At 38.9% G+C, this 21,672-nt stretch overlaps 1 protein-coding gene across 1 annotated transcript in view; it reads right to left on the minus strand.

The window, feature by feature from the left end:
- Positions 1–21,672, minus strand: part of EFHC2 (EF-hand domain containing 2) — a 56,220-nt gene that overhangs the window by 27,663 nt on the left and 6,885 nt on the right. The window contains exons 2-7 of the mRNA XM_071751528.1: positions 19,455–19,643; positions 15,255–15,405; positions 10,214–10,437; positions 7,126–7,377; positions 5,813–5,923; positions 5,369–5,507 (exon numbers count right to left, since the gene is read on the minus strand). Coding sequence (XP_071607629.1) covers positions 5,369–5,507; positions 5,813–5,923; positions 7,126–7,377; positions 10,214–10,437; positions 15,255–15,405; positions 19,455–19,643 — 1,066 coding nt within the window. The remainder of the gene's footprint in view (positions 1–5,368; positions 5,508–5,812; positions 5,924–7,125; positions 7,378–10,213; positions 10,438–15,254; positions 15,406–19,454; positions 19,644–21,672) is intronic.

Consider the following 21,672-nt stretch of genomic DNA (forward strand, 5'->3'; position numbering starts at 1 on the left):
CCTCAAGTTGAGCCCGGGGAGGCTTTAGATTGGATATTAAAAGAAACTTTTCCACCCAAGTATCTGTCAAGAGGCTGGAACAGGGAAGCGGTGGAGTCACCGTCCCTGCAGGTGTTTGAAAGGGGCGCTGAGGTGGTGCTCAGGGACACGGCTTACTTAGCACGGAACTCGGGAAGAGTCACGCTACTGGTTGGACTCGTTGCTCTTAAAGGGCTTTCCCCCCAGAACCATTCCCCGGTTCTGGGACGGAACCGGGGCCGACGGCGCGCGGCTCCCACGCTCCCACAGCGCCTCCTGGTGGCCACGAGGCAGGGCCGCCCGGGCCCCTCTGATCCGGGTCTGTGTACAACAAACCTTAACTTCACTTTATTTTCTTTTTTTGTTTTGGTTTTTATATTATTATTGTTATTATTATGCTCTGCGGTCAGCCTGCACTCATATTTTCTCTCTCAAAGTCCAGAGGTTTGTCACAAACCCCTTCTCAGCCCCGCGGCTGGAAGGCACCACGCTCCCCGCCGACGGAGGAAACCGGGACGGGACGCGCAGCCGAACCGGTGAACCCGAAAGGCGAGCTCATGTGTTTACATGTAGGTCACAGTGTGTGCACATTAACGCTCGCACATACGGCACTCATTAAGAAAAGCTGAAGTATTTCCCTTTGTTCATACTTCAGCACCTAGGGATGAAAATTGGATTTATAAACTAAAAGGAAACTACAAATCAAGAGGAATACTGTGCTGGCCCCACAGAGCTTATTAAATCCCTCACAACCCCAAGTATGGGGTAAACAAAGCTGAAAGAAAAGTACAGCACTTTGGTTCCCGTTCCTCTCCTGATGTAAAATAACTCTGCTTTATTCAGATTCACTGCAGACTAACAGCCTCGTGCCACTATAGCTGCCAGGATTTTAAAAGATTATGTACACAGATTCTCTCCTGTGACCCATGAAATTCAGAAAGATCTTGCCATGGAGAAATAGTTTATGAAACTAGTTAAAAACTCATTTCTGTGACTTTTGAAGAGCCAGCTAGATCCAACACATTAATAGTCATACCTGAGCTCAAAACTCATTTCATCTTTGCCCTGTCACGCACCATCAGGGTTAAGATTCAGACAGACAACTTACACATAAATGCACTCCTCTCAAGGTTATCACTGTTTCTTAAGAAAATTAGTTCTGTCCAGACTGGGAAAGGAATCAATGCTCTCTTCTTCCAGGCTGTAACGTTTCAGTGTGAATTTACAGTGGGTAGAGGGAAAACTGACTGTCCTGGATTACAAATTTCTATAATTCCAGAAAGAAGAGCACAGGTATTTTCCCCAGAGACAGTTCCACCCCTTGTTACTGAATCAGTTGATGCCCAGCTGGAGATGGGCTGGCACTCCGGGGTTTGTTTCACCTACAGTATCTAACATGTACCACATACTAATAACATTTTCTCACAACATCAAAACCTCAGTGAGATTTGAATAAGCACTGGGAACACCAAGAAACAAAGCACCTCCAGCCACATCTTTAGCATATAAACAATTTGAAGACAGCATGGCCTTCTTAGTAAGAAAAACTAAACAAAATACCAGTCAGTATCAGGCAGGCAAGAAATTCTACCTTCAGAGGAAGAGGACAGAGAAATCTGAGCATTACAGCCAAGAACAGGATACAGAAATCCCACTAGCCTTGGACAATATAAGAGGTGGCAAGAACCCAGAGGGATGACATTGTTGGCATGATGATCTCTATACGTAAGAGGAGATGCATAACTAATAGTTGAGACTTGGGTTTTGTGAGAGTCTGTTTCACAATACAGGTAAGAAGTAAAATAAGAAGGCAATACCCTATCTTCACAACTTTCACATGCAAGAATAAAGAAAATCCAGTGCTCACAGAACCGGGTGTGCAGGTAAAATATGACAATGTTTTTTTTTATTTAAAGAAAAATTCCTTTTACAGAGCCTTACTTCATGATTATTCCATTTACCTGAGGAAAAAAGGCGTCTATAATTGCACGAGTATATTTAAAAGCTGCTGCTCAACCCCCACCACATGCAGTGGCGAGGTTAGACGCCAGAGAGACTCTGATCTCTGATGAGTTCAGTGAAAATTGGCAGCAGGCTTTAATGCCCCCACTGAGGGAAAAGCAAGAAAGTCAGCTGTTATCCAGCAACAGCTGCCTGGCCAAAAGCACACATGTACTGATCACCCCACACACTGCTCTGCCCAGGCAGCAGGTCAGAGAGGGAGCCTGAGAAATGAGGGGGTGGGAGGGTGAAGAGAGCTGGGACAGGAGAGGGATCACAGGGTGCTGCAAAAAGGCATTAACAGACAGACTTGGGAGGTGCTAGGACATTGAATAAAACTCAGAAGGAAACCAGATTTTACTGGTTTTGTTCCTTGATGAGCAATCTGTTATTTAAGGAAGCACATTTGATACTCAACTCTACGCTTTATACTCAGCTCTGTGCTGAGACACTGTATTTAGTGAGTAGACCAAGTATCAGCTTCTCCACACTGCGTATGAGCATATTCATGTTTCAGCTGAGTGACCACAACACCTACATAGCTGTAAGATATTCCTCTCAGAGCCTGCGCTAGCAAGTCTGAAGAGATAAAGCACACATTAAGACATTTTCTCTTGCATTCATAGCACTGCTAGGTGACAGTAATGTCATTAGCTTTCTATTGAAGGACATTAGCTATTGTTTATCCATGGAGAAGCTCTCTTTTGCTCTTTAAAAACAGTATAAAGAGTGAAACAGGCTAAATCAACACTGGAAATATATATCATAATCATGCACTTCAAGGGAAATCTAAACTGCCCTTAATTCTCCTAGAAGTCAAATTCCATTGGAAAGCAACTTAAGTTGAAACTGCAGTCAAAAAAAAAATGTTGGCCTGTTTAGTGGCTTTGGCAGAAGAGTATAAATTGAAGGTGAGTAATGTGAACACATAGTAACAAACAGATGGACTGATGCCATGAGGTCCTGAGCACTGTGGCTTGATGTAAGGACTCATTTATCCACTTGCTTACTCTTACTAGAGTAAATGGTCTCCCTGGACTCACACTGCAATTAAGCATGTTTCAGTGTTTAATTGGATGTGAGCAGAACGCCAGGCACTTCATGGGACTGAGTCCACTGAGACCACCTTGTATGTCTACCAGATACAAACAAAATTTGTAACTCACTGAGTGTAAAAGGTGAATCCTAACCCTTCCTCTTGCAAAACCTGCTTCTAAGCCAAGAAATACCTAAATACTACTCTAGTTAAAAAGTCACACCCACATTTTTTAAATGATGATGGGAAAACAGGAAAGAATTCCCCAGCAAGATGTGGGAATCTCTTAGCTCTAAGAAAGTGTGTATTTTCTATGAACAAGGCAGGCTGCATCAAGACTGATGGTTTTTCATGTTAGCTAGAGTCTCTGCCATTGTGTATCCCTAAAGTTATGTGCAAACCACTTCCCAGTTTCCTGAAGATCTCAGCTAGAGCACATCTTTGTGTGTCTCGTGGTAGGGTGGTAGACAAAATGGAGAGAACAATAAGAAGAAGCAGAAAAAAAACCCACATATAAAAGAACGGCCCATGGAGAAAGACTGAAATGTTTCCCCTAACAGCAAAGGGCTCAGGAACCTGGGTGGTGGTGGTGGTGGTGGGTGGGTAGTGGTAAGATGGTGTACTGAAATAATGTACAAGGTTTTTCTGAAAAGAGGGCACTGAGTTGTTGTTCTCCTTGTCCAGAAATGGTAAGACAAACAAATTACCTTCTCAATTTTTACAAACCAGCTTCAGAGTAGATATTAAGCACCATTTCTAACTATGAGGTTAGATGATACCTCAGAAGGTGCACAAATTTTGTCTAGTGGGGGATGCTGAATACACAACAATATACTATATAAACAGCAGTTACTTATAGTCTGTGCATATACAGTATCCTGCCCCAGTGCAGTGGAAATGGACTAGATCATCTATGGTCCCAGTTTTCTGGAACTCTCCAAATCAGCATCTTCTGCTTTCTCCTAACTTGCAAAGCACCTAACTTTAACATCCAGAGCCATAACCAGTAATTACTGTGCCAGCATTATGGGAGGGGAATTTGTGTAATACTTGTTTGCATTGCTTGCTTGATACAGAATGGTCAGCTGCATTTCATTTATTGCCTGCTGTGAGTAAGAAATCCTTACTCAGTGTTCCAGAATACTTTGCTCAAACAGAGTATATTGCTGCCAAACAGCGGCAGCGGTCTTGGCTGAAAAAATCCTCAGGAAAGAACCCCCCCTGTTTTGCATCCCTGGAGTTAGACTCACTGTTATTGTAGATAATACTATGGTTATTGAACATGGCTTCCTCACATACTGGCTAGTCTAAGAACAGATTTATTTTTGTGCAGACATGCCAAGCTATTATTAAAGAAGGCCTAACAAGACATGCTTTGCCAATTAAGAAACTCAGTGTTATAATGGCAGCGCTGCATCATTTAATAACCCCAGTGCAGCAGACAAGCTTTGATCCAAACACTCCACTCCACCTGATCACAAGTCAAGCCAAAAGAAACAGTCTACCCAGGTACTTTGTTTCACAATGTCAGAGAAGGGCCATAGTAATATTCTTCCAACCAGCTCTGAACAGTCAGACACTTAGCTACATTTATTGAATGAATAAACTGCCAGAAATTAACTAGGTTATTTTTGCAGGAAGATGTCCATAATAGAACCATTAGCAAGTCTGACTGAGGGAATTCAGACACAGATAAACGAAAGCCCCTATTGCTATGCATTTCAAAAATGTTTTTCATTATGGTCATATTTGCTAAATGTTTCCAGAATTCAGTGGAAACTTCAGTGGATACATACTCTAATAGCCCGGAACACAAAAAACTGCACTGTAAAAACCAATAACGATACAGACTACTACCGCTGGGTCAGAAAATCTTATTATGTGAGGGTTCTGACATCCACATAAAATGAAAAGTAATATAATAGGAGATAATTAGGCTCATTCTACTTACTCTTGCACTACATATTCTTTATTATTTTTCTGACTGCAAACTCAGCTATTGGAATGGGAAGAGGAAGGAGAGAAGAACTGGAAGTCTATCCATATGAGTATTTTGTCATTCTAGTTTTAAAGCAGAGGCAGTTAGGAACAGAACATGCACATTATGTGTTAGTTTTCAATGAAGTAACATTTTAAAAAGCCCTTCTGGACAGCCTGCAAAATTACTGCTTTATTGTTTAAAAGACTACAGCAGACTTTTATTGCTAAAGATTTAAACGAACATGTTTTGCCGGTAATAAAATTCAAAGACAGCTCTGTCAAACTCAGGAGTATAAAAATTCTCATAAGGAAAGGATAATTATCTCTACTTACCAATTCCGTACTTTGTTCTGTAATATGCTTTAGTGAATTCATCACAATCACAGAGTATTATCTTCCTTCCCCAAACATTAATTACTGCCCCTATTTTCAGGTCACTGTCTTTGTAAAATTCCTGATGCACTGCTCCTGTCTAATAAAAGACAGAAGAGCAGCTCTATAAATCTCAGAATCTTAAAATCTAGGTAACTCAATGTGTGCTATTTAAAATACAGACTTCACATTTGCAAGTATTTTTCACCCTGTGCTAAGCTACCTCATATTCACGAATGTGGAATTTACATCTAATAAATCTCATCGGTGTTCACTTGAGCTATTCTCCAGCAGCAACACAATTTTATAAATAAATCCCTTTAGTGTAGAGGATAACAACCAGAGAAATAACAAAAAACTACAATAAAGACACTCAACAGCTGGAGGCATTCAATAATATCTGACCTTACGATTGTCGATAATATAGCGGCCTTTGTTTCCTACTAAGTTTCCAAGCACGTTGAGAACAGTGCGGTTGGTGATAGTGCCCGGCTGATACAGTCCAACGGGAGCATACTGCAAGAAAAGAGACCAACTCTTAAGAAATACAGTTCAGAGGGAAGGGAGAGAACTCAGTTACCTTAGAGCTAGCAGGTTTTTTACAGAGTGTCTGTTACTGGAGTATTTTCTTGGGATCATTTTTTAGTAAATTCTAAGGTAAGATTAAATCAGCAAGCCTGAAAAGCAGTGTATATGTAAAACCCTGTATGCATACCAGAAGCATCCAGAATGCTACTGTGTACCCAAGAGTAAAGTCTCCATTTTCTTGGAAGCAAACAGAAAGCAAAGGTTAACCCTCCAAAGTAGCATATCCTTGTGAACTGCTCTAAACGCTATTTTTTTGGTAGGTAATAATTATGCAAACATGCAAAAGAATCATTCAGCATCATACTGTGCTAACCACTGCACAAATACAAGTCAACATGATTCTACTGGGAAAAAAATTTTAATATTTTTGTTTCTATGGTAAGTTTCAGAATTACAGTAGCATTTTATCTCAGTAATACCAAACTTACTACACAAACGTATTACATTTTTTTAAATCATGAAGAAACTGCTGATGCAGGGTAACCAAGGTGGGTTATACCACTTCCTCTGACACCCCAACTTTTGATTGATCTCTGCTACCCTTCTCAAAATTTCCACTGAATTAAGAGGAAGAAGACAGCTCTTAAAATTGCAACATGCACTTCAATGGTAGAATAAGTCTGTCCCCATAGAATCACAGCTAGATCAGCAGGAACTCAGTTTTAAGAAATCACTCTAGATTTGCTGCAAAGAATTACTGTTATATAATGCCAAAATTGAACTTTTCCAAAGGTTTCAAATATAGATAATAGAGATCAAATCTGAATTCACCTCAGTTTTACATTAGTTTATCTATCAATATTTATTAATCTTCTGGACTTCCATTACTGCACAGCTTTATTAATGCATTTGCTTTAATAGAGTGATACAGGAGAAAGAAAATCATATGGTATCTTTCTGCCTAAATTATCTCTCCTTTTAAGCACAAGCCTAAACTTCCTTTTTTCCATTGCTTATTAAATCACAATATGAATACGTGTGCAAAAGCTAAATCATGCAATTATGATTCCTACTCTGATAACACTTTCTAAATATCATTACAATCCTAACAAAGGATTTTAAAATAAGGCATTTAATATCTCTTACTTAGCAGAAGAATTAGAAATACGCTAAAAAATGTCATCCCTCACCTTTGGAAGCTTATCTCTTCTGAGGAAGAGTGGAACTGTATCCCGGCCTGAGTTTACTGGTACAATTTCTTTTATATCAATAGTATCATCAGCCAAATAATAGTGCAGGACAAGTTCCCGTGGTTCATTAAACATGGATTCTGGATCATCCCACACACAGAAAAAACGTAAAACGTGTCCATCATGCTCTAGAAATTGTCTCAAAGTGTCAAAGCGCTCATAAGGGCGCAAGGGGTTCATACTGTCTAGAATCTGCAGGTAAAGGAGAAATTAAGAGAAATAACTTTTTGTTTATTTGTTCTTAAAAACAGGATACCAATTCCTGCAGGGAATCATCAAATCACAGAACACGCTTTTAGGATTTTCAAATAACACCACACTGTTACAATACATGAAACACTATTTATACCATTACCAAAGAATTATTTAGAGGGTTGCTGTGGACTCAGAAAACATGAAAACAATTTTGGATTGGTTTTGATCTTTGTTTTTCTTGCAATAAAGACCTTCAGATCAGAAAATTGTTAAATTATTTATAGTGCAGCTCACATTTTCAATAAATTGCCCATGGTAATCAGAAGACTACAACTCCAAACAGCATTACTTTTCCTGATTTACTTCCTTGAAAATTATTTTTATAGATGATGTAGTATAAATAATTAATTATCTCTTTTCCCTTTGGCTTTCCTTTCTTTTTAGCTTTAGAACATAGTTAATTAACTTTTGATTCATGTCATACAGCTGGCAGGTACCGTGTATATATATTCTCTCTCAATACACACCCATAGGTCAGAAAAGGAACAGCAAATTTCCAAATAAAAATATATCCCAGCAGATTTGATCCATGACAAGATGCTATCTACAGTCATCGTTGCTGCAAAAACAGTAACACTGCATTAAATCAGATCCCATGATGATGATTCAATCCGAAGACTGCACTTACAGTTACAGTCATATATACAAACATTGTTCTGAACAAGAGGTTTTTCTTAGATAAAAATCCAATATGTCCCTTGCTTAAAGGGGCAAAACAGTCCTAATCTACAAAATTATTCACATTTGCTTCCAAAGGAGAATGGTGACCAACATGAATGACACAATATAGCCTGAGCTGTCTGAACAAAAAGAACTATTGACTATAGGCAGTTTATATAATTAAAGTCTAAGTTTCTATTTATCCATTGATACATCTTCTGTCCTTAAAAACCTGGGAGGTAAAAGGCCCATTCTTTCGGATCATCAAATCTTAAGGAGAGCAGAACCAAATTTTGTCTGCCAGTGTTCCTGGTGATCTGCAGCACTTTTTCCATTTCAGGCATGCTTGTATGTGTGGTATTTACCATCCCAATACTGTCCTACCTGGTCCTTGAAGATGCAATGAGTAAACCAAGTACAGCCACAGAGCCAGATAACATCACCATCCATAGGTTATCATCTCCATCAGCAAATCTCCAAAATGTCTTGCTCACATTTTTCATTGGTCTCATTTTCTATCTCACTGTATTCTTTCCCTTCCTTTGTACCTTCATTTTCTGGCCATCTGCACTATTAGGAATCTAATTCAAACTGATTCCATTTCCATCAAAGCAGCCTGGAGCAATCTATACTTCATAAATGAAAAAAATTTCCTGCCACAAATTAATCATAAGAAACTGTAAGCAAAAAGCAGCCAGAATTCGCAAGGCAACTTTTCTATAATTTCTAAGCAACTAAGAATAAGACAGATATCACTAATTTTTGGTCTTCAGATGCTCTTCATTTCTCAGATCTCTTTTTCCCCTCTCCATTTTATTTAGGCAAACATATGTAGAATATTTCAATGTTTTGCCTGTTGTTTTTACAAAAAAAAAAAAAATCTAAGCAGTTATGCAGTACCATATATAATGCTAAAATGGTCTGCCAACACCAAAAACTCAGAATGCATTAGTACACAGTGGTTACCTACAAGGCCTGAGTAAGGGAAAGGCAACCCGTGTCCCAGCTGAGTCACCACTATGCAGAACCAGCAGACATAAATATTACTTTTCAATGAGGGAGTGCAAAAAGCCTGAAAGCACAAACCAAGTGAAACCAACATGCTGGCCTGAGAGTGATTCAAAGATACACAAATGGTCCTGCACAGCTCAGTTATCACTATCGTCCATTTTTGCTGCTAAGAGTTGCAGCAGTTTTCTCAACAGGAGGGATGAAGTTGAATGCAAGAGCCATGTAGTAAGTACTTGTTGCTTTCAGAGTACTGGGCTGGATCTATCACAACAGGCTGCATATCATGTGCCAACAAGTCCTAAGAGTCAGGTCAAGAAAAAAACACATGGCATCTGCGCTCATATTAATCAAGAAAAACAGAAGTGACACAAACTGTCTCCTGCAAAAATCTACAGAAAACAATCACTCCCACTGCTGTTCCCACAGAAAAGGCCTCAAATCCTACAGAAATGAGTCCACATAGCACCTAGGAGCTGGGAGTGAGACTTTAGTAGGAGGTGTATATGTGTCCCCATATACTTATAACAGAGGTAACTGTGTTCAAATAAAATCTCACAAATCCTAAAACTGCAGAGTGCTGGGGTTTTTGTTGAAACAGAATTTGCTCTAAACGTGCAAAGAGCTGTTAGTAATATGTGGGGTAGAGATGAAGGATGACATATGAATAGACTGAGGAAGTGAGTCTGCAGGATGTACTTGAACCACAATTCCAATTAGATCTTTCTTTAAATACTTAAAAATGTTATCATTAAATTAGCTAAAGCAAAATCCTAAGCAGAACATATAAGAGTACTTTTTTTCTTTTCAGTTTAATATGGAAAGTTTTCTTTAATTTTTACTAGCTAATGTTGTTCTGTTTCAAAAAGGTTTGTGAACAGATTAGGAGAAAATTGGTTATATTTGTGATTTCACTATATTAGTGCAATGCACCATATAACTTGATTTTTAAAATTCTGTTTTCTACTGCCATTTATTGTGTTTAAATAGCTACCTCAACATACTTTCTGTTTGCTATTAGAGAAATTTTTGATAGAATCCATATTCCTAATAGCAATGGCACTTCTCCTAAAATCAAGTTTTCACTATTAGTGCCTCATCTGACCTTTTGCCGCTCTCTCATGTATGGGTCATCTGGACGATCTGCAGGGGGATTTAATTTAATCCCCATCTTCCTCAGGAAATTTTTTGTAAATTGGTCACAATCTATAATCTTATATCTTCGTCCATAAAATATTATTTCTATGTTGATATTGAAATTATCTATAGTATAGAACTCATCTTCACGAGGAGGTGGAAGTGGAATCCGATGCCGTCGAACAATAGTTCCTGTAATAGAATTTGAATAAATCCAGAGTGAATATTCTTTGCTCTACTTGACACACTTACTGATGTTCTATTGTGATATGACCAGAACAGATGAAGCCATATGAGACAAATAAAATTGCCCTTCATTGAGCAAAAGAACTATTAAGTAAGAGGATCCTTTTTATTAATAACAATATTTTATGTTTATCACCTTCTAGAACCTCAAGTTCTAGTGTTTGACTTAAGTTAATACAAAAAATTACCACCTTGAGCAAACAGGAAACCACTGGAATAAATCTCCATGTGTTCCTGCAAACATAACACACACAGCTCTGATTAAGAGAGGTTTTCTTCACTTTTTCTGACATTCAAAGTAGTCTGCAGTACTTGTTACTATAGTTAATTTTGCTTTAAAAAAACCCCAGAAGTTGTGCATAAAAGATGTGGCAGGGTTATATAGGAGGGACTAGATTTGATTACACTGTGCAGGGTGAGGAGGGCCATACATAGCAAAGGTTAGAGTGAAAAACTGCCCTACCAAAGAAAAAAGCATCATTTTCCAGCATGGAAGCAGGTCCATTCAACTGAGATTTCTGAAGGAACAAACTGGAAATAGAGACAACTAAGGTCAGTTGGGCTGATTACTGGGCACTGATTTCTGACTCCATGTCCATCACTCAAGAGTGCATTAGAAAGAAGACAGGAAGGGTAACACCTGGAGTTTGTACTCTCTTTGCTTGCACAGAAAGGAGGAGAAACAAGACTCCTACTCCTACTACTCCTGCAAGACTAGGAGTTCACCTCAATAAACAAGGTTTCTTACATTCATTTATTCACCCCTCTCAGAACATAGCAAGGTCATGATTTGGCCACGATTAAGTACGGCAAAATCACAATTATTTCAAGGCCTCGGGGGAGGTCTTAAACTCTTAAATAATTGGTTATATTGGAGGACCTGACTCTAACTTCACTTTCCCATTTTACTTTCCTCTTCATCCGGCCAGCCTTGGGAACCCAGCCAGTGGGCAGCTCCACTCTCTTTTTCAGCTGGCTGACCTTGGAGGAACCAGCCAGATGCTTCACTCTGCTCTGGCTTCCAGGGCCTGCATTGCACTGGAAGCTACAGTCAGCCCCATGGGATATAAATGACCTTTTGATAAGGCAGTATCAGCTAGCCTCAGTCCTGTTAAATGGGAGTTAGATCTACAAAACACCAGCACTGCCATATCTAGCTTGGCTCTCTCTGGGAGAATTTATTTTTATATGGGAAGAATAATTAGCAACCTTGCTCTGGAAGAACACAGTGGAGTTTGTTAGGAGATTGAGTTTACTGTCCTCTTCACTCTGTACTCCCTTATCTTTTGTGCATGGTGATTGTCCTGGTATTTTTTCCTTTGATTCTGATTTTTCAAGTTCAGGTTGGCCTCTCTACTCCTTTGTGTTTTGTACTATCTCTGTTTGTATTCTAATGCTTTTAATATTTTCCAAAGCTCAAACCATAACAAGGCAGTTTCCAAAACTAAATTAAGTTTAAATTTCAGATATTTGATAGCAAACTTATCTGTCCAAATTCATGTCCAAGTACAGCAGCCAATTCCATAATGTACTTTTTTTAAGTCACTGAAGTACACTTCCCACATATTATTTACTTTGCTTCTCTGAAATTTTCATCAATGGTAAAAGCACATTTTCTGCTTTCTTCTCTTTTCTTTTCTTTACAAGGCCAATTTGTTTTAGTTTTGTAAAATCATAAAGGTAGAAATTCTTCTAAACTTTTTGACAGCTATTCCTTCATGAAATCTTCCTGCAGTCCATAAGCTTCTCCAAGTTTTTCTTCTGCAAAGCCACAACTGCTACTCACAGTGGAGAGCACAGTGGGAAACTACTACATTTCTCTGATCCCACCATACCCAGGGACAGCCACTCAGATCATCAAACTCTCATTTGTGGGTTATAGCACGAGCACTGGTAATCCTGTGGCCTCAAGGCATTAACCAGCCAAGCTAAGATCTACCTTTGATCTACCCTACCACCACTATATCTACTCAGCAAGAAGACTCCTGAGAATAGCCAATTGAGCTGTATATTTTACATCATTTCTGACAGGATAATAATTCAATTTAAGGTCACCACCACCTTCTGCTTTTTACAGCTCGGTTCCACTTTTTCCACTGGTTTCTGCTGTTCCTTCCTTACATAACCCTTTTTCTGCCACTTAAGCTCTCCAGCTGCTCACAAACTGAGCCTATCCTGCTTCTGATGTTCCCACATTTCTTTCTTCACCCACATCCCCATACCTTTGCTTCTGCTCAGTGCAGGTTGCCTTTCAACAACCCAAGCTTTGCTACAACTGAACTCTCCTCTACAATCCCTTGACATTTTAATTAACTGAAATGTTGCATGGGTTAAGATGGTTAAGATCCTGAACTTCATTCCCTTCAGTTCCTCATCCTGCTAACATGCTTTTCTGCATGATCATGGGCAAAACTTTCATTCTTTTGTGCTTCAGTGCTTCAGTTTACCAGATTCATCATGCAGACAGCTATGATTCTGTTCTTCTCAGGCTTACAAATTCCCAGTCAGGACAGGGAATTTGAATACTACAGGAGATACATAGAATTACAGTAAAAGAGGCAACAGGTCAATTTTTAATTGAAAACAGAAAGACTAGCAGCTAATGGTTTGAGGTTTGCTTTTAAAAAACAATGCATATATTGCATATATTTAACAGTAAATATTTAGTGCCTTTAATATAACTTCATGGTTGTCCTTTATTTATGGAGTCATTGCCCAAATGCATGTGAGTAAAGAATCCTCTGATAGGCAACTACACCACCTTTTTCCTTCTACATCGTATAAGTCTCCAGGATAATAATAATATTTATGCAGATGCTTATTATAACGTATAGGTCCCAGATCTCATCAACTGTGAAGCCTAAACACATCTCAAATAGTCCTTGGACCTTCCAGTCTACAGTATCTCTTCCTTCCTAAACACAATCAATATACAGAGCTTTCTTACCAGCCCAGATGCCAGCAACATATAAATTAAGTGTGCCTTTGGCATCCTGGAACATCTTTTTAATCCATTGGCGTAATACATTCTATGTATTAATTTATTCCACATAAAGTACTCGTACAAAGCTGCAGAGGCCTTCAAAACATCTTTGCATGGAAGACAACAGAAATCCAATTTCTCTCTAACACTTAATTTTACAGTTAAGTGTTAATTTTAACAGCTAATTTTAGAGCCAGTACCCAAGGTGAAAGGTGACTCCAAAACTATTAACAGAAGATACAACCAAGGAAGGAGGAGGAAATTTTACCCTTCCTGTCACCAGAGGATCAAGACTAGACTGTCAGGAAAATCAAGGGTGGAGGGACAGCCTGCATAACCCACAATACAAAGACAATGAAAATGATTCATTATTATAGCTGTATTCAAAGGAACCAGCTTTGAATTTGCTTCATCCTGCTCTAATGAACCTGGTCTCACCTTCTGTCTTAAAGATGCTGCCCCTGCCTCTCAGACTAACTGTACTTCTGTACATACTTGTATCATATTTGTATATTTGTTCTAAGGGCCAAAGCTCAGAAAGAGCCACCTCTATTCCTGTGACATGCAAGCCAAGGAAAACCTAAGCCAAGTGATGTCTTCAGCCTCACACATACGAATGCAGCGAAGGGATAAGTAACTTGTAAGTGCCCAGAAAAGATGCAACATACTTTTCTTCAGGTCTCAAAAAAGCACTTGTCCGGGTAGGACAAGGTTCCTTGGAATTCAAAATCAAGTCATGCTAGAAGAACCAACATGATTTCTGGCAAGAAGAACCACTAAGCACAGGGAGATCCGGGTCTGAGCCACTAGCTTAAAAAAAGATTCCCAGGTCTAACAGTAATGATACATATAACAACTTTAAATATTATCTCACTCTGTACATAGCAAAATTGACAGCATCTGCTCATCTTGGGAAAGAATATGGTAGTTAAATGGTTAAATTACTTTTGAACATTGCTGTGCCAAGATCCACCAGAACGTACAAAATATCTTTGGGGACTGGGAGGCGCAGTCATCCCAAGACATCCTGCTTATCTGGACTACATCCCTTGAAAACTTTTTTTAATTCTGGCAGTGACCCATAAGCACCAAGCAGCAGCTGTGCTCCTCTTCTGCAACAGGATGTTGACCATTAAATTGCATTTTCTTAAAGTAAACCAAGTCAATTAATACTCCAGGAAAGCAGCTCAGTACACCCTCCTCCAAAAGTGCTCAGGCTGGCCCAAGTGCAGTGATGTGACATTCAGGTGAGGCAGAATGTAACATAGAGGCATCAAGGAAAAATTACTGTGCCAAGGGAACTTTAATAATAAAAGAACCAAGAGCCAGAGTCACAAAAGGCTCTCTCCTTCAATAACAGCAAAGATACTGCAGCAGCTAATGAACAATTACAAAGCTGCAGCTAGAGAACTCCCTGTCAGTGCCAAGATGGGAGGAATGGAAGCTCAGGAACGGAGATCTATAACAAAAATTGGTTTTGCAGAAGTGACACAACACTGACAACAGGCCCACCATCACATGATTTCAAACAGGTATGTTAGAGAAAAATTTGTACACTTGAGTGCAGGAGGGCATTCTGCCTCACAAAAACCATCTTCAGAAACTAAGAAAATAAAAATGTTGCCATTGTGATTCACAGCAAGAAAAGACAACTATGGTTGTTTGCTTGCAGCCCATTTTAACTACAAGAAGTCATGTTATGTACTTATTAGAATGGACCAAGACTGTACTAAGAAAGTTATAAAAGGGAAAAAAAAAGATTGCTATTAAAATTAAATACCTTGATTTATGCCACTATTTTTCAGTCGGGGTTCAAGCACCTGAATTGTATCATCTTCAAGGTAGAAATATATTTTACAGTGTCTGATTCTATATGGCTCTTGATTTTTGTCAGGCACTTCTTCCTCAAAGTAGGCATCAAAAGACAATACCTAATAAAAGCAATAAATAAATACAAAGCAGCGAAATCTTCAGTGCTTTTGCAAAATATGTCAATAAAGTAAACTTGTATAGATTATAAGTAACTAAATGGATTTCAGGAGATAGATTTATTCCTCAGAAATGTTAGAACAAAAATCCACATTAAAGCACATAAATTTAAAATTCCTTGCTTGGCATTTTTATTATCACAACATATAAGCAGTGATGGAATTCTAAAGTAAAGAAATAAATCAAATATAAAACCATCAGCAGGCTGCTGGAATATCTTCTGAACAAAGCACTTTTGATATCACAATCCACCAAGGTTCTGAAGCAAATTTTAGACTTCAATGAATTGCTGAAAAATAAAGTCCATTATGACAGTGATGCCTTTGAAACTGAAGTAAGTGGAAGGAGAGTCCTTCTTAAGCAGATCATGCAAGCTGCCTAATGAATGGTACTGAAGATTATCAGAGAGAAATTACATTTTCCAGGAGTCATTTAGAGCTGTGCAATATTGGCACTTCAAAACTCACCTGGTTCTGCAATTCAGCAAGTGGGGAAATCCCAGAGAGTATACCAACTGGCCTTCATGCAATAGCAATAATGCAAGGAAAAAACCTGCACAGGTGAGGTCTATTACAGTGGAGTCTATGTCAAAATTTTGTAATTCATGGTATCATTTATAGTGTTTAAAGACCTGGACCAATTTTAAGGGAATGTGTAAGTATTGCATTATCTATTAGGATGCTTGCTGTGGCATGTGCAGGGTAGAAATAATTAAGACAGGGTTCCCATTCTGGTCAAAGCAGTGCTAATCTATAATTCATTTTTTTGCAATGATTCTATTTAATACATTCCAATTACCTTTATTCCTGATTCATTAGACAAACTAAAAGATTGGAATAAAAGACAACTTAGCTGTTCCCTGTGTTTCAGTGAGCATCTTGCAGATTGTGGCTTGACAAGCCTTGAAAGTTAGTGAGCTAGCCAAGATCCCTACATGGTACAGAACAGACCAACAGGTCTGTATTCCTTCAGCATGTGCCTTTAGGAACCACAGAACTTCCATGAATACTAATGACAGAGATTTTAAAACACCCTCACAGACAAACACAACCTCTTTTCTACACCTGGGGAAAGAGAAATAGTGACTTGCTCAGGAGCACACAGAAACAGCTACCCTGCATTCTGGTCAGACTTCTCAACAAGCCACTCCCTTCTCTCAGGCAGGGTAACTGCAAGAGAAGAAAACCTCTGTTTCCACAAACTATTTCAAAGGATCAGATCCCACTAATTTCCACCATTCATCTAACAGTATGAAAGACATGGGTTTTGGCATCAACTCTCCTGAACTGTGGCTCACCGCTATTAGAGAAATAAAATTTATATTATGATCAAATGGCATAACTGTTACCTGTTAAACCTGATGGCACTGAATCCTCACACAGAAGAATCTAGACACTATCAGCTTGAGTAGTACAACACCCAAGTACAACACAGAACAGCCCACAGCTCAAAATAGTTGAAAATAAATAAAAAAATCATTCTAGCCACATGTAATTTTTAACCATGTATTTCACTGTTTTGTGTATCAAACACAAAACCACTACATAAAACAGAGCCAACAAAACCTGTCACCCTTTCTTCTTCCTTCCATTTATCTAAACATAGGTGTATAGTGTAGAGTCACCATTTTTGGTGACCAAGGCATCCTTTCTGGCCTCCAGCTCTTGTGTCTAAATCTGCCAAATATTCCAGGTCTTTTAAAAGATATAGTGGATATAGTGGAGCCACTATATCCCAGCCTGAACATCCTGTGGTCCAGAGAACAAGGAGCTGAATTTCATTCCTTGCTCAGCTGCTGATAAGCCATGAAACCCCTGGAAACTTTTGTAGATCTCTCTCCCTCTTCTCCCTGTTCTCCTAGTCCCACTACAGTATAGTCATACAATCACAGTCATAGAATCATAGAAAGAATCATTTGACAAACACATTGGCTAAGTGCCCTGTTTGATTACTAATTGTTTTGAATTTTGCCAACAATCTTTTCTGAGAATTGTCTCATGAGACACATGATGTCAGCAGAAATGATGTTTGCATAGATCTCCAAGCCCAATCAGGTCCTAAACACACTGTATTTATACATACATATACCTATGTCCTGGTTTACTTGTGCAAGTTCTTTTGCACTTAAATTGTATTAACTTTATACCCTTATTAACCTGCTACTGTATGAAACACTATGCAGCAGCCAACTGCAATTTCACAGATCAAAAGAGATGATTCGTGAAGGGTGAGGAAGGGAAGGAACAGAAAAGGTTACTTTTCACTTCACATTTCATGTGAAAACCAAAAGTAACTGAATAAACTCTGTGTCATTTTGTAAAGTTGGCACAAGGTTTCCCTGCCACCTGTGGTAGTCAAATTAAAAACCTTGTTTCAAGTCCAGGAGGCCCTGTATGTGTACTTAATGACAAATGAAATTTACACCTGTTTCCTATTAGGTAAGTGAAATTGCAAAAATTATTTCTTAACCTACTTAATAATGAAGTTTTATGCCTGTCCTTTCTCCAACTAATATATGGTACTGCTGACATTTAGAAACCAAAGAAAAATGGCATTAGAGCATACTACATTTTTAAAAAGATAAACATCTAGTCAACTCAGTTTTCATTAGCAGATTTTGCTGAGTCACAGAGTTCAGCACCAGAGGACAATGGTCACGTTCTAGGAGGATGCTAAATTAGTAGGGTAGTAACCTTTAACTGAATGCAATTAACACAAACACGTGAGACCTCCAGAGTCCAATTCCAAACCTGCAAATTACTGCCCTGCATTTCCCTGTGGAGGAACACACTGATTAGAGAAGATAAAGGCTCATGGGTCCATCTCATCAGCCATGTTCAGTGGCAGGTCCCCACTGCATCCTTCCCAACCCCTTTCTTTCATAGACTTTGGTCCAAGCCCTGCCAACCTGTGTGTGGCCCTGAGAAACCATTGCACACCTTGATGGAATAAGGGTGCTGATAAATCAAGTGCAGGATTGGCTGAAGCCTTAACACTCTGGCACATCAGACAAATTAATATTTGAGCACATTGCTGAAAACTGTGAGTAATGCTAAATAATTCTGAGGTAATGCTAACTGAAGTCCTGTGTATCTGTTCCAGCCTTACATTTTTTTGCAGTAGTTCTGGTCTGACAAAGAGCCAAATGCATAACTGCACTGCAATTATCTGCACAGCTTTTCTTTTAAAGCAAAAATTATGAGATTAGCCATTCTTCCCAATATTTGATTACTGTAATCATCTAGTCATGCAACATTTCTGCGATCTGCTGAACGATTTCTTTTTCTGGATTATTTTTCTTCTCTAAATGTAGACCTTTTGCTTTAGAAATAAAACATTGCTAAGTACAATTTAATGTAAATTTAAACGTGGAAAGTAATGAAAGTGTGCTACAAAATTCATTTCACAGATTATAGCTATTTGATAGCACTCTGACTGTAAAAGTGTCACTACATTCTTACAAAATAATAAAATATTAAAAATTAAACTCCTGTGTTCACAATGGACACAATCTACCTATATTACACATTAATAGATCACACAGAAGTCAACAGAACTTTGAGCAAGCAAACATGATGACATAAATGAATTCTTAGCCTATAGCACTCCACTGTGGTTAATTGTTCCTTGTACCCATGCACATTTTCTCCTAGACTGGTACTTACCTTACATTCATTTTTACCAGGTCGCCAAATAACTCCTTTGATATGACCACTTTCACTAAACAGTAATATATCAACCCCTCCCTTATTATATCCTGTAGGAGACGTATCCCAATACATAAATATTTTTAGATGTTTCTGTATGGCATGATACATGTTTATAGTAATTTTCCAGTATAGCAATATGATGGGAAAGTAGATGTTACAACTCTTTTTGTCTTTCTTGGAGCTTTTTTTGCAGGCACAAAATAATCTTCTGAAGCACTTGAATGATTGAATTTCATGTATATGCTATCTTTCTCATAAAAAAAATGCAGATTTCTACATACCTGCTTGTCAAATGCTACCCAAGCAGGAGCATCACTTCCCATCCCTTCAGGAAACATACTGTATTTAGCTTGCAGCTTCTGACCAGGTAATGGTTCACCTCCTATTCCAGGTTTTCCTTCTCCAACCAGCATAGCAACATTATTGCAGTAACCCCAGAGCTGTGACTTGTGGAATTTTTCTTTCCCTATCTGTCAAGAGTTTGAAAGAAAAAGAGAAAAAAACACACATATTTTTTCTTGCTTTTAAATCCGTAAGATTTAACTTTCTGGGCAAAGAGGACTGACGTAAAACTGTCTCTATTATTACTTTTAATAGAGTCTAAAAACCTGTAACAATTGGAATGCTTCACATGAAGTGACACATTTCAGTGGTCAATTTGCCAGCCCTAGAGACACAAAATGCAAAAATATTCCAGTAATCTACACAGGCTGAGAGACAGGGTGATACTGGCCCTTTCCCCCTACCTCCTCCCCTGCAACAAGGATTGATGCATGTGGCAGAAAGAAGCAAGTCACCCATGAGAACTGTTGCAAAAGGTAAAGGGGGAAAACCCTTTCTACAAATCTTCAGATGACAAATGGAAACAGTTCAGTACTCAGAGAACAGCCTGCTCTCACTTCTTATGTCAAAGATCTAATTTAAACTTGCATACCTGGATGCAAAATAAATAGCTCTGTACTATCTCTGAATACCCATGAATTTGGGGAGGATGGATCTGAATCAAAAGACAGAATATTTATTCCATCTGGGCTTATTTCAAAATAAGGTCTCTGCAGTGATTTCTTTATATTATTACTAATTTTTAAGGCAATTAAGGATAGAAAAAAAAAAGTAGGAAAAACCAACTGCAAAGAAATCCATTTTGCCATTTTGCCTACTTGCATTTTTTGGCTGTGGCTTGAGCCAGTCTTGAAGTGAGGCAGAAAAGCCTCTGGCCTCACATTAATACCAGTCCTGCCTGGGGGAATGTCACCCCTCATGAACTGCCTGCCTTGCCAGTCAGTTCCCTTGAACAGAAGCAGCCGGCGTGAGCTGTGTTTAAGCAGCAACCCCCTAACAACCCCACACATCGGTCTCACTGGAGCAGACAGGGAAATAGGAAAAGCCTACAGAAAGCTCCCTTAACTCTTCCTCCCATGAGCAGCACTCCTGTCTCGTTATCTTCTCTTGCTCTGCTGTTCCTCCCTTCTCAAATTCCCAGAACACTTTGTCTAGGAAGGTAGAGAAGGGCCACTGGGTAGGGTGCTCCCCAGCACACCTAGTAAGGGGAGATGGAGGCTACTACAGCTTTGCTCTCCCTTGGACTGGGTGAACATCAAAGATGAGGCTGAAGGGCAAGGAACTGATGTTATAGGAAAGCACAGAGAAGGCCCTGAGTAGAGGAAAAGACTAAAGAGCAAGATTTCCACAGTAGCATCAGAGCAAGTATGTCAGCAAAGTCAAAACTGTCTCTCATTTAAAGACTGAGCAGAACTATCACATGCATATATATTTAAATCAATATTCCCCCAAAAGGTATAGACACCTCTAACTTACTATTATTATTAAGGAATTAAAAAAATGGCCAAGAAAAACAACAAAGAAAAGGAACAGATCCTTGTTTTTTATAATGGGAACACAGAAGTGCTCCAAGATAATATAACATATTCAGCACAGCAGTTCTGGGAACAAGTGCAAGCAGTGAAGCAGCAAAACCTGAAAGCAATGGAGTAGTTATTTCATTCTGACAATATGAAAGAGAGTAAAGGATCTGAAAGGCAGCTACCCAAATTCATGGCTCGTAACACTCAATGCACTTACAGACAAGCTACTGCACACTGAAACAATCTGAACTGTTCCCCCACCTTGCAGTGCTCTACATCCAACAACACAGGATAAAGAGCTGCCCTTGACATAAACAGCTCAATCACCACCGTAGCTGAACCTGTGCTTAACATTTTTTTGCATACCACTGGTGGTATCCTTTGCAAGCACAGTGGCATGAAAAACAATAAACTACCTACTATTTTTACAAATTATTATTTTAAATACCATAATAATCAATGGCCATACCTTGCTTAGATTAACAAAATCGGGGCTAATCAGCAGCCTTCAAAACAGTCATTGCAAAATGACACTGTTCCCCATACTGGGGACAGTAATGACTGGGAGTATGGAAGCACCTCCCCAGAGAAGGCATTTAAAAGGTGAGTAATGTTTTGAAAAGAGGCTATGTTA

The sequence above is a fragment of the Heliangelus exortis genome, chromosome 1, assembly GCF_036169615.1.
Source record: "Heliangelus exortis chromosome 1, bHelExo1.hap1, whole genome shotgun sequence".
Taxonomy (NCBI): Eukaryota; Metazoa; Chordata; class Aves; order Apodiformes; family Trochilidae; genus Heliangelus; species Heliangelus exortis.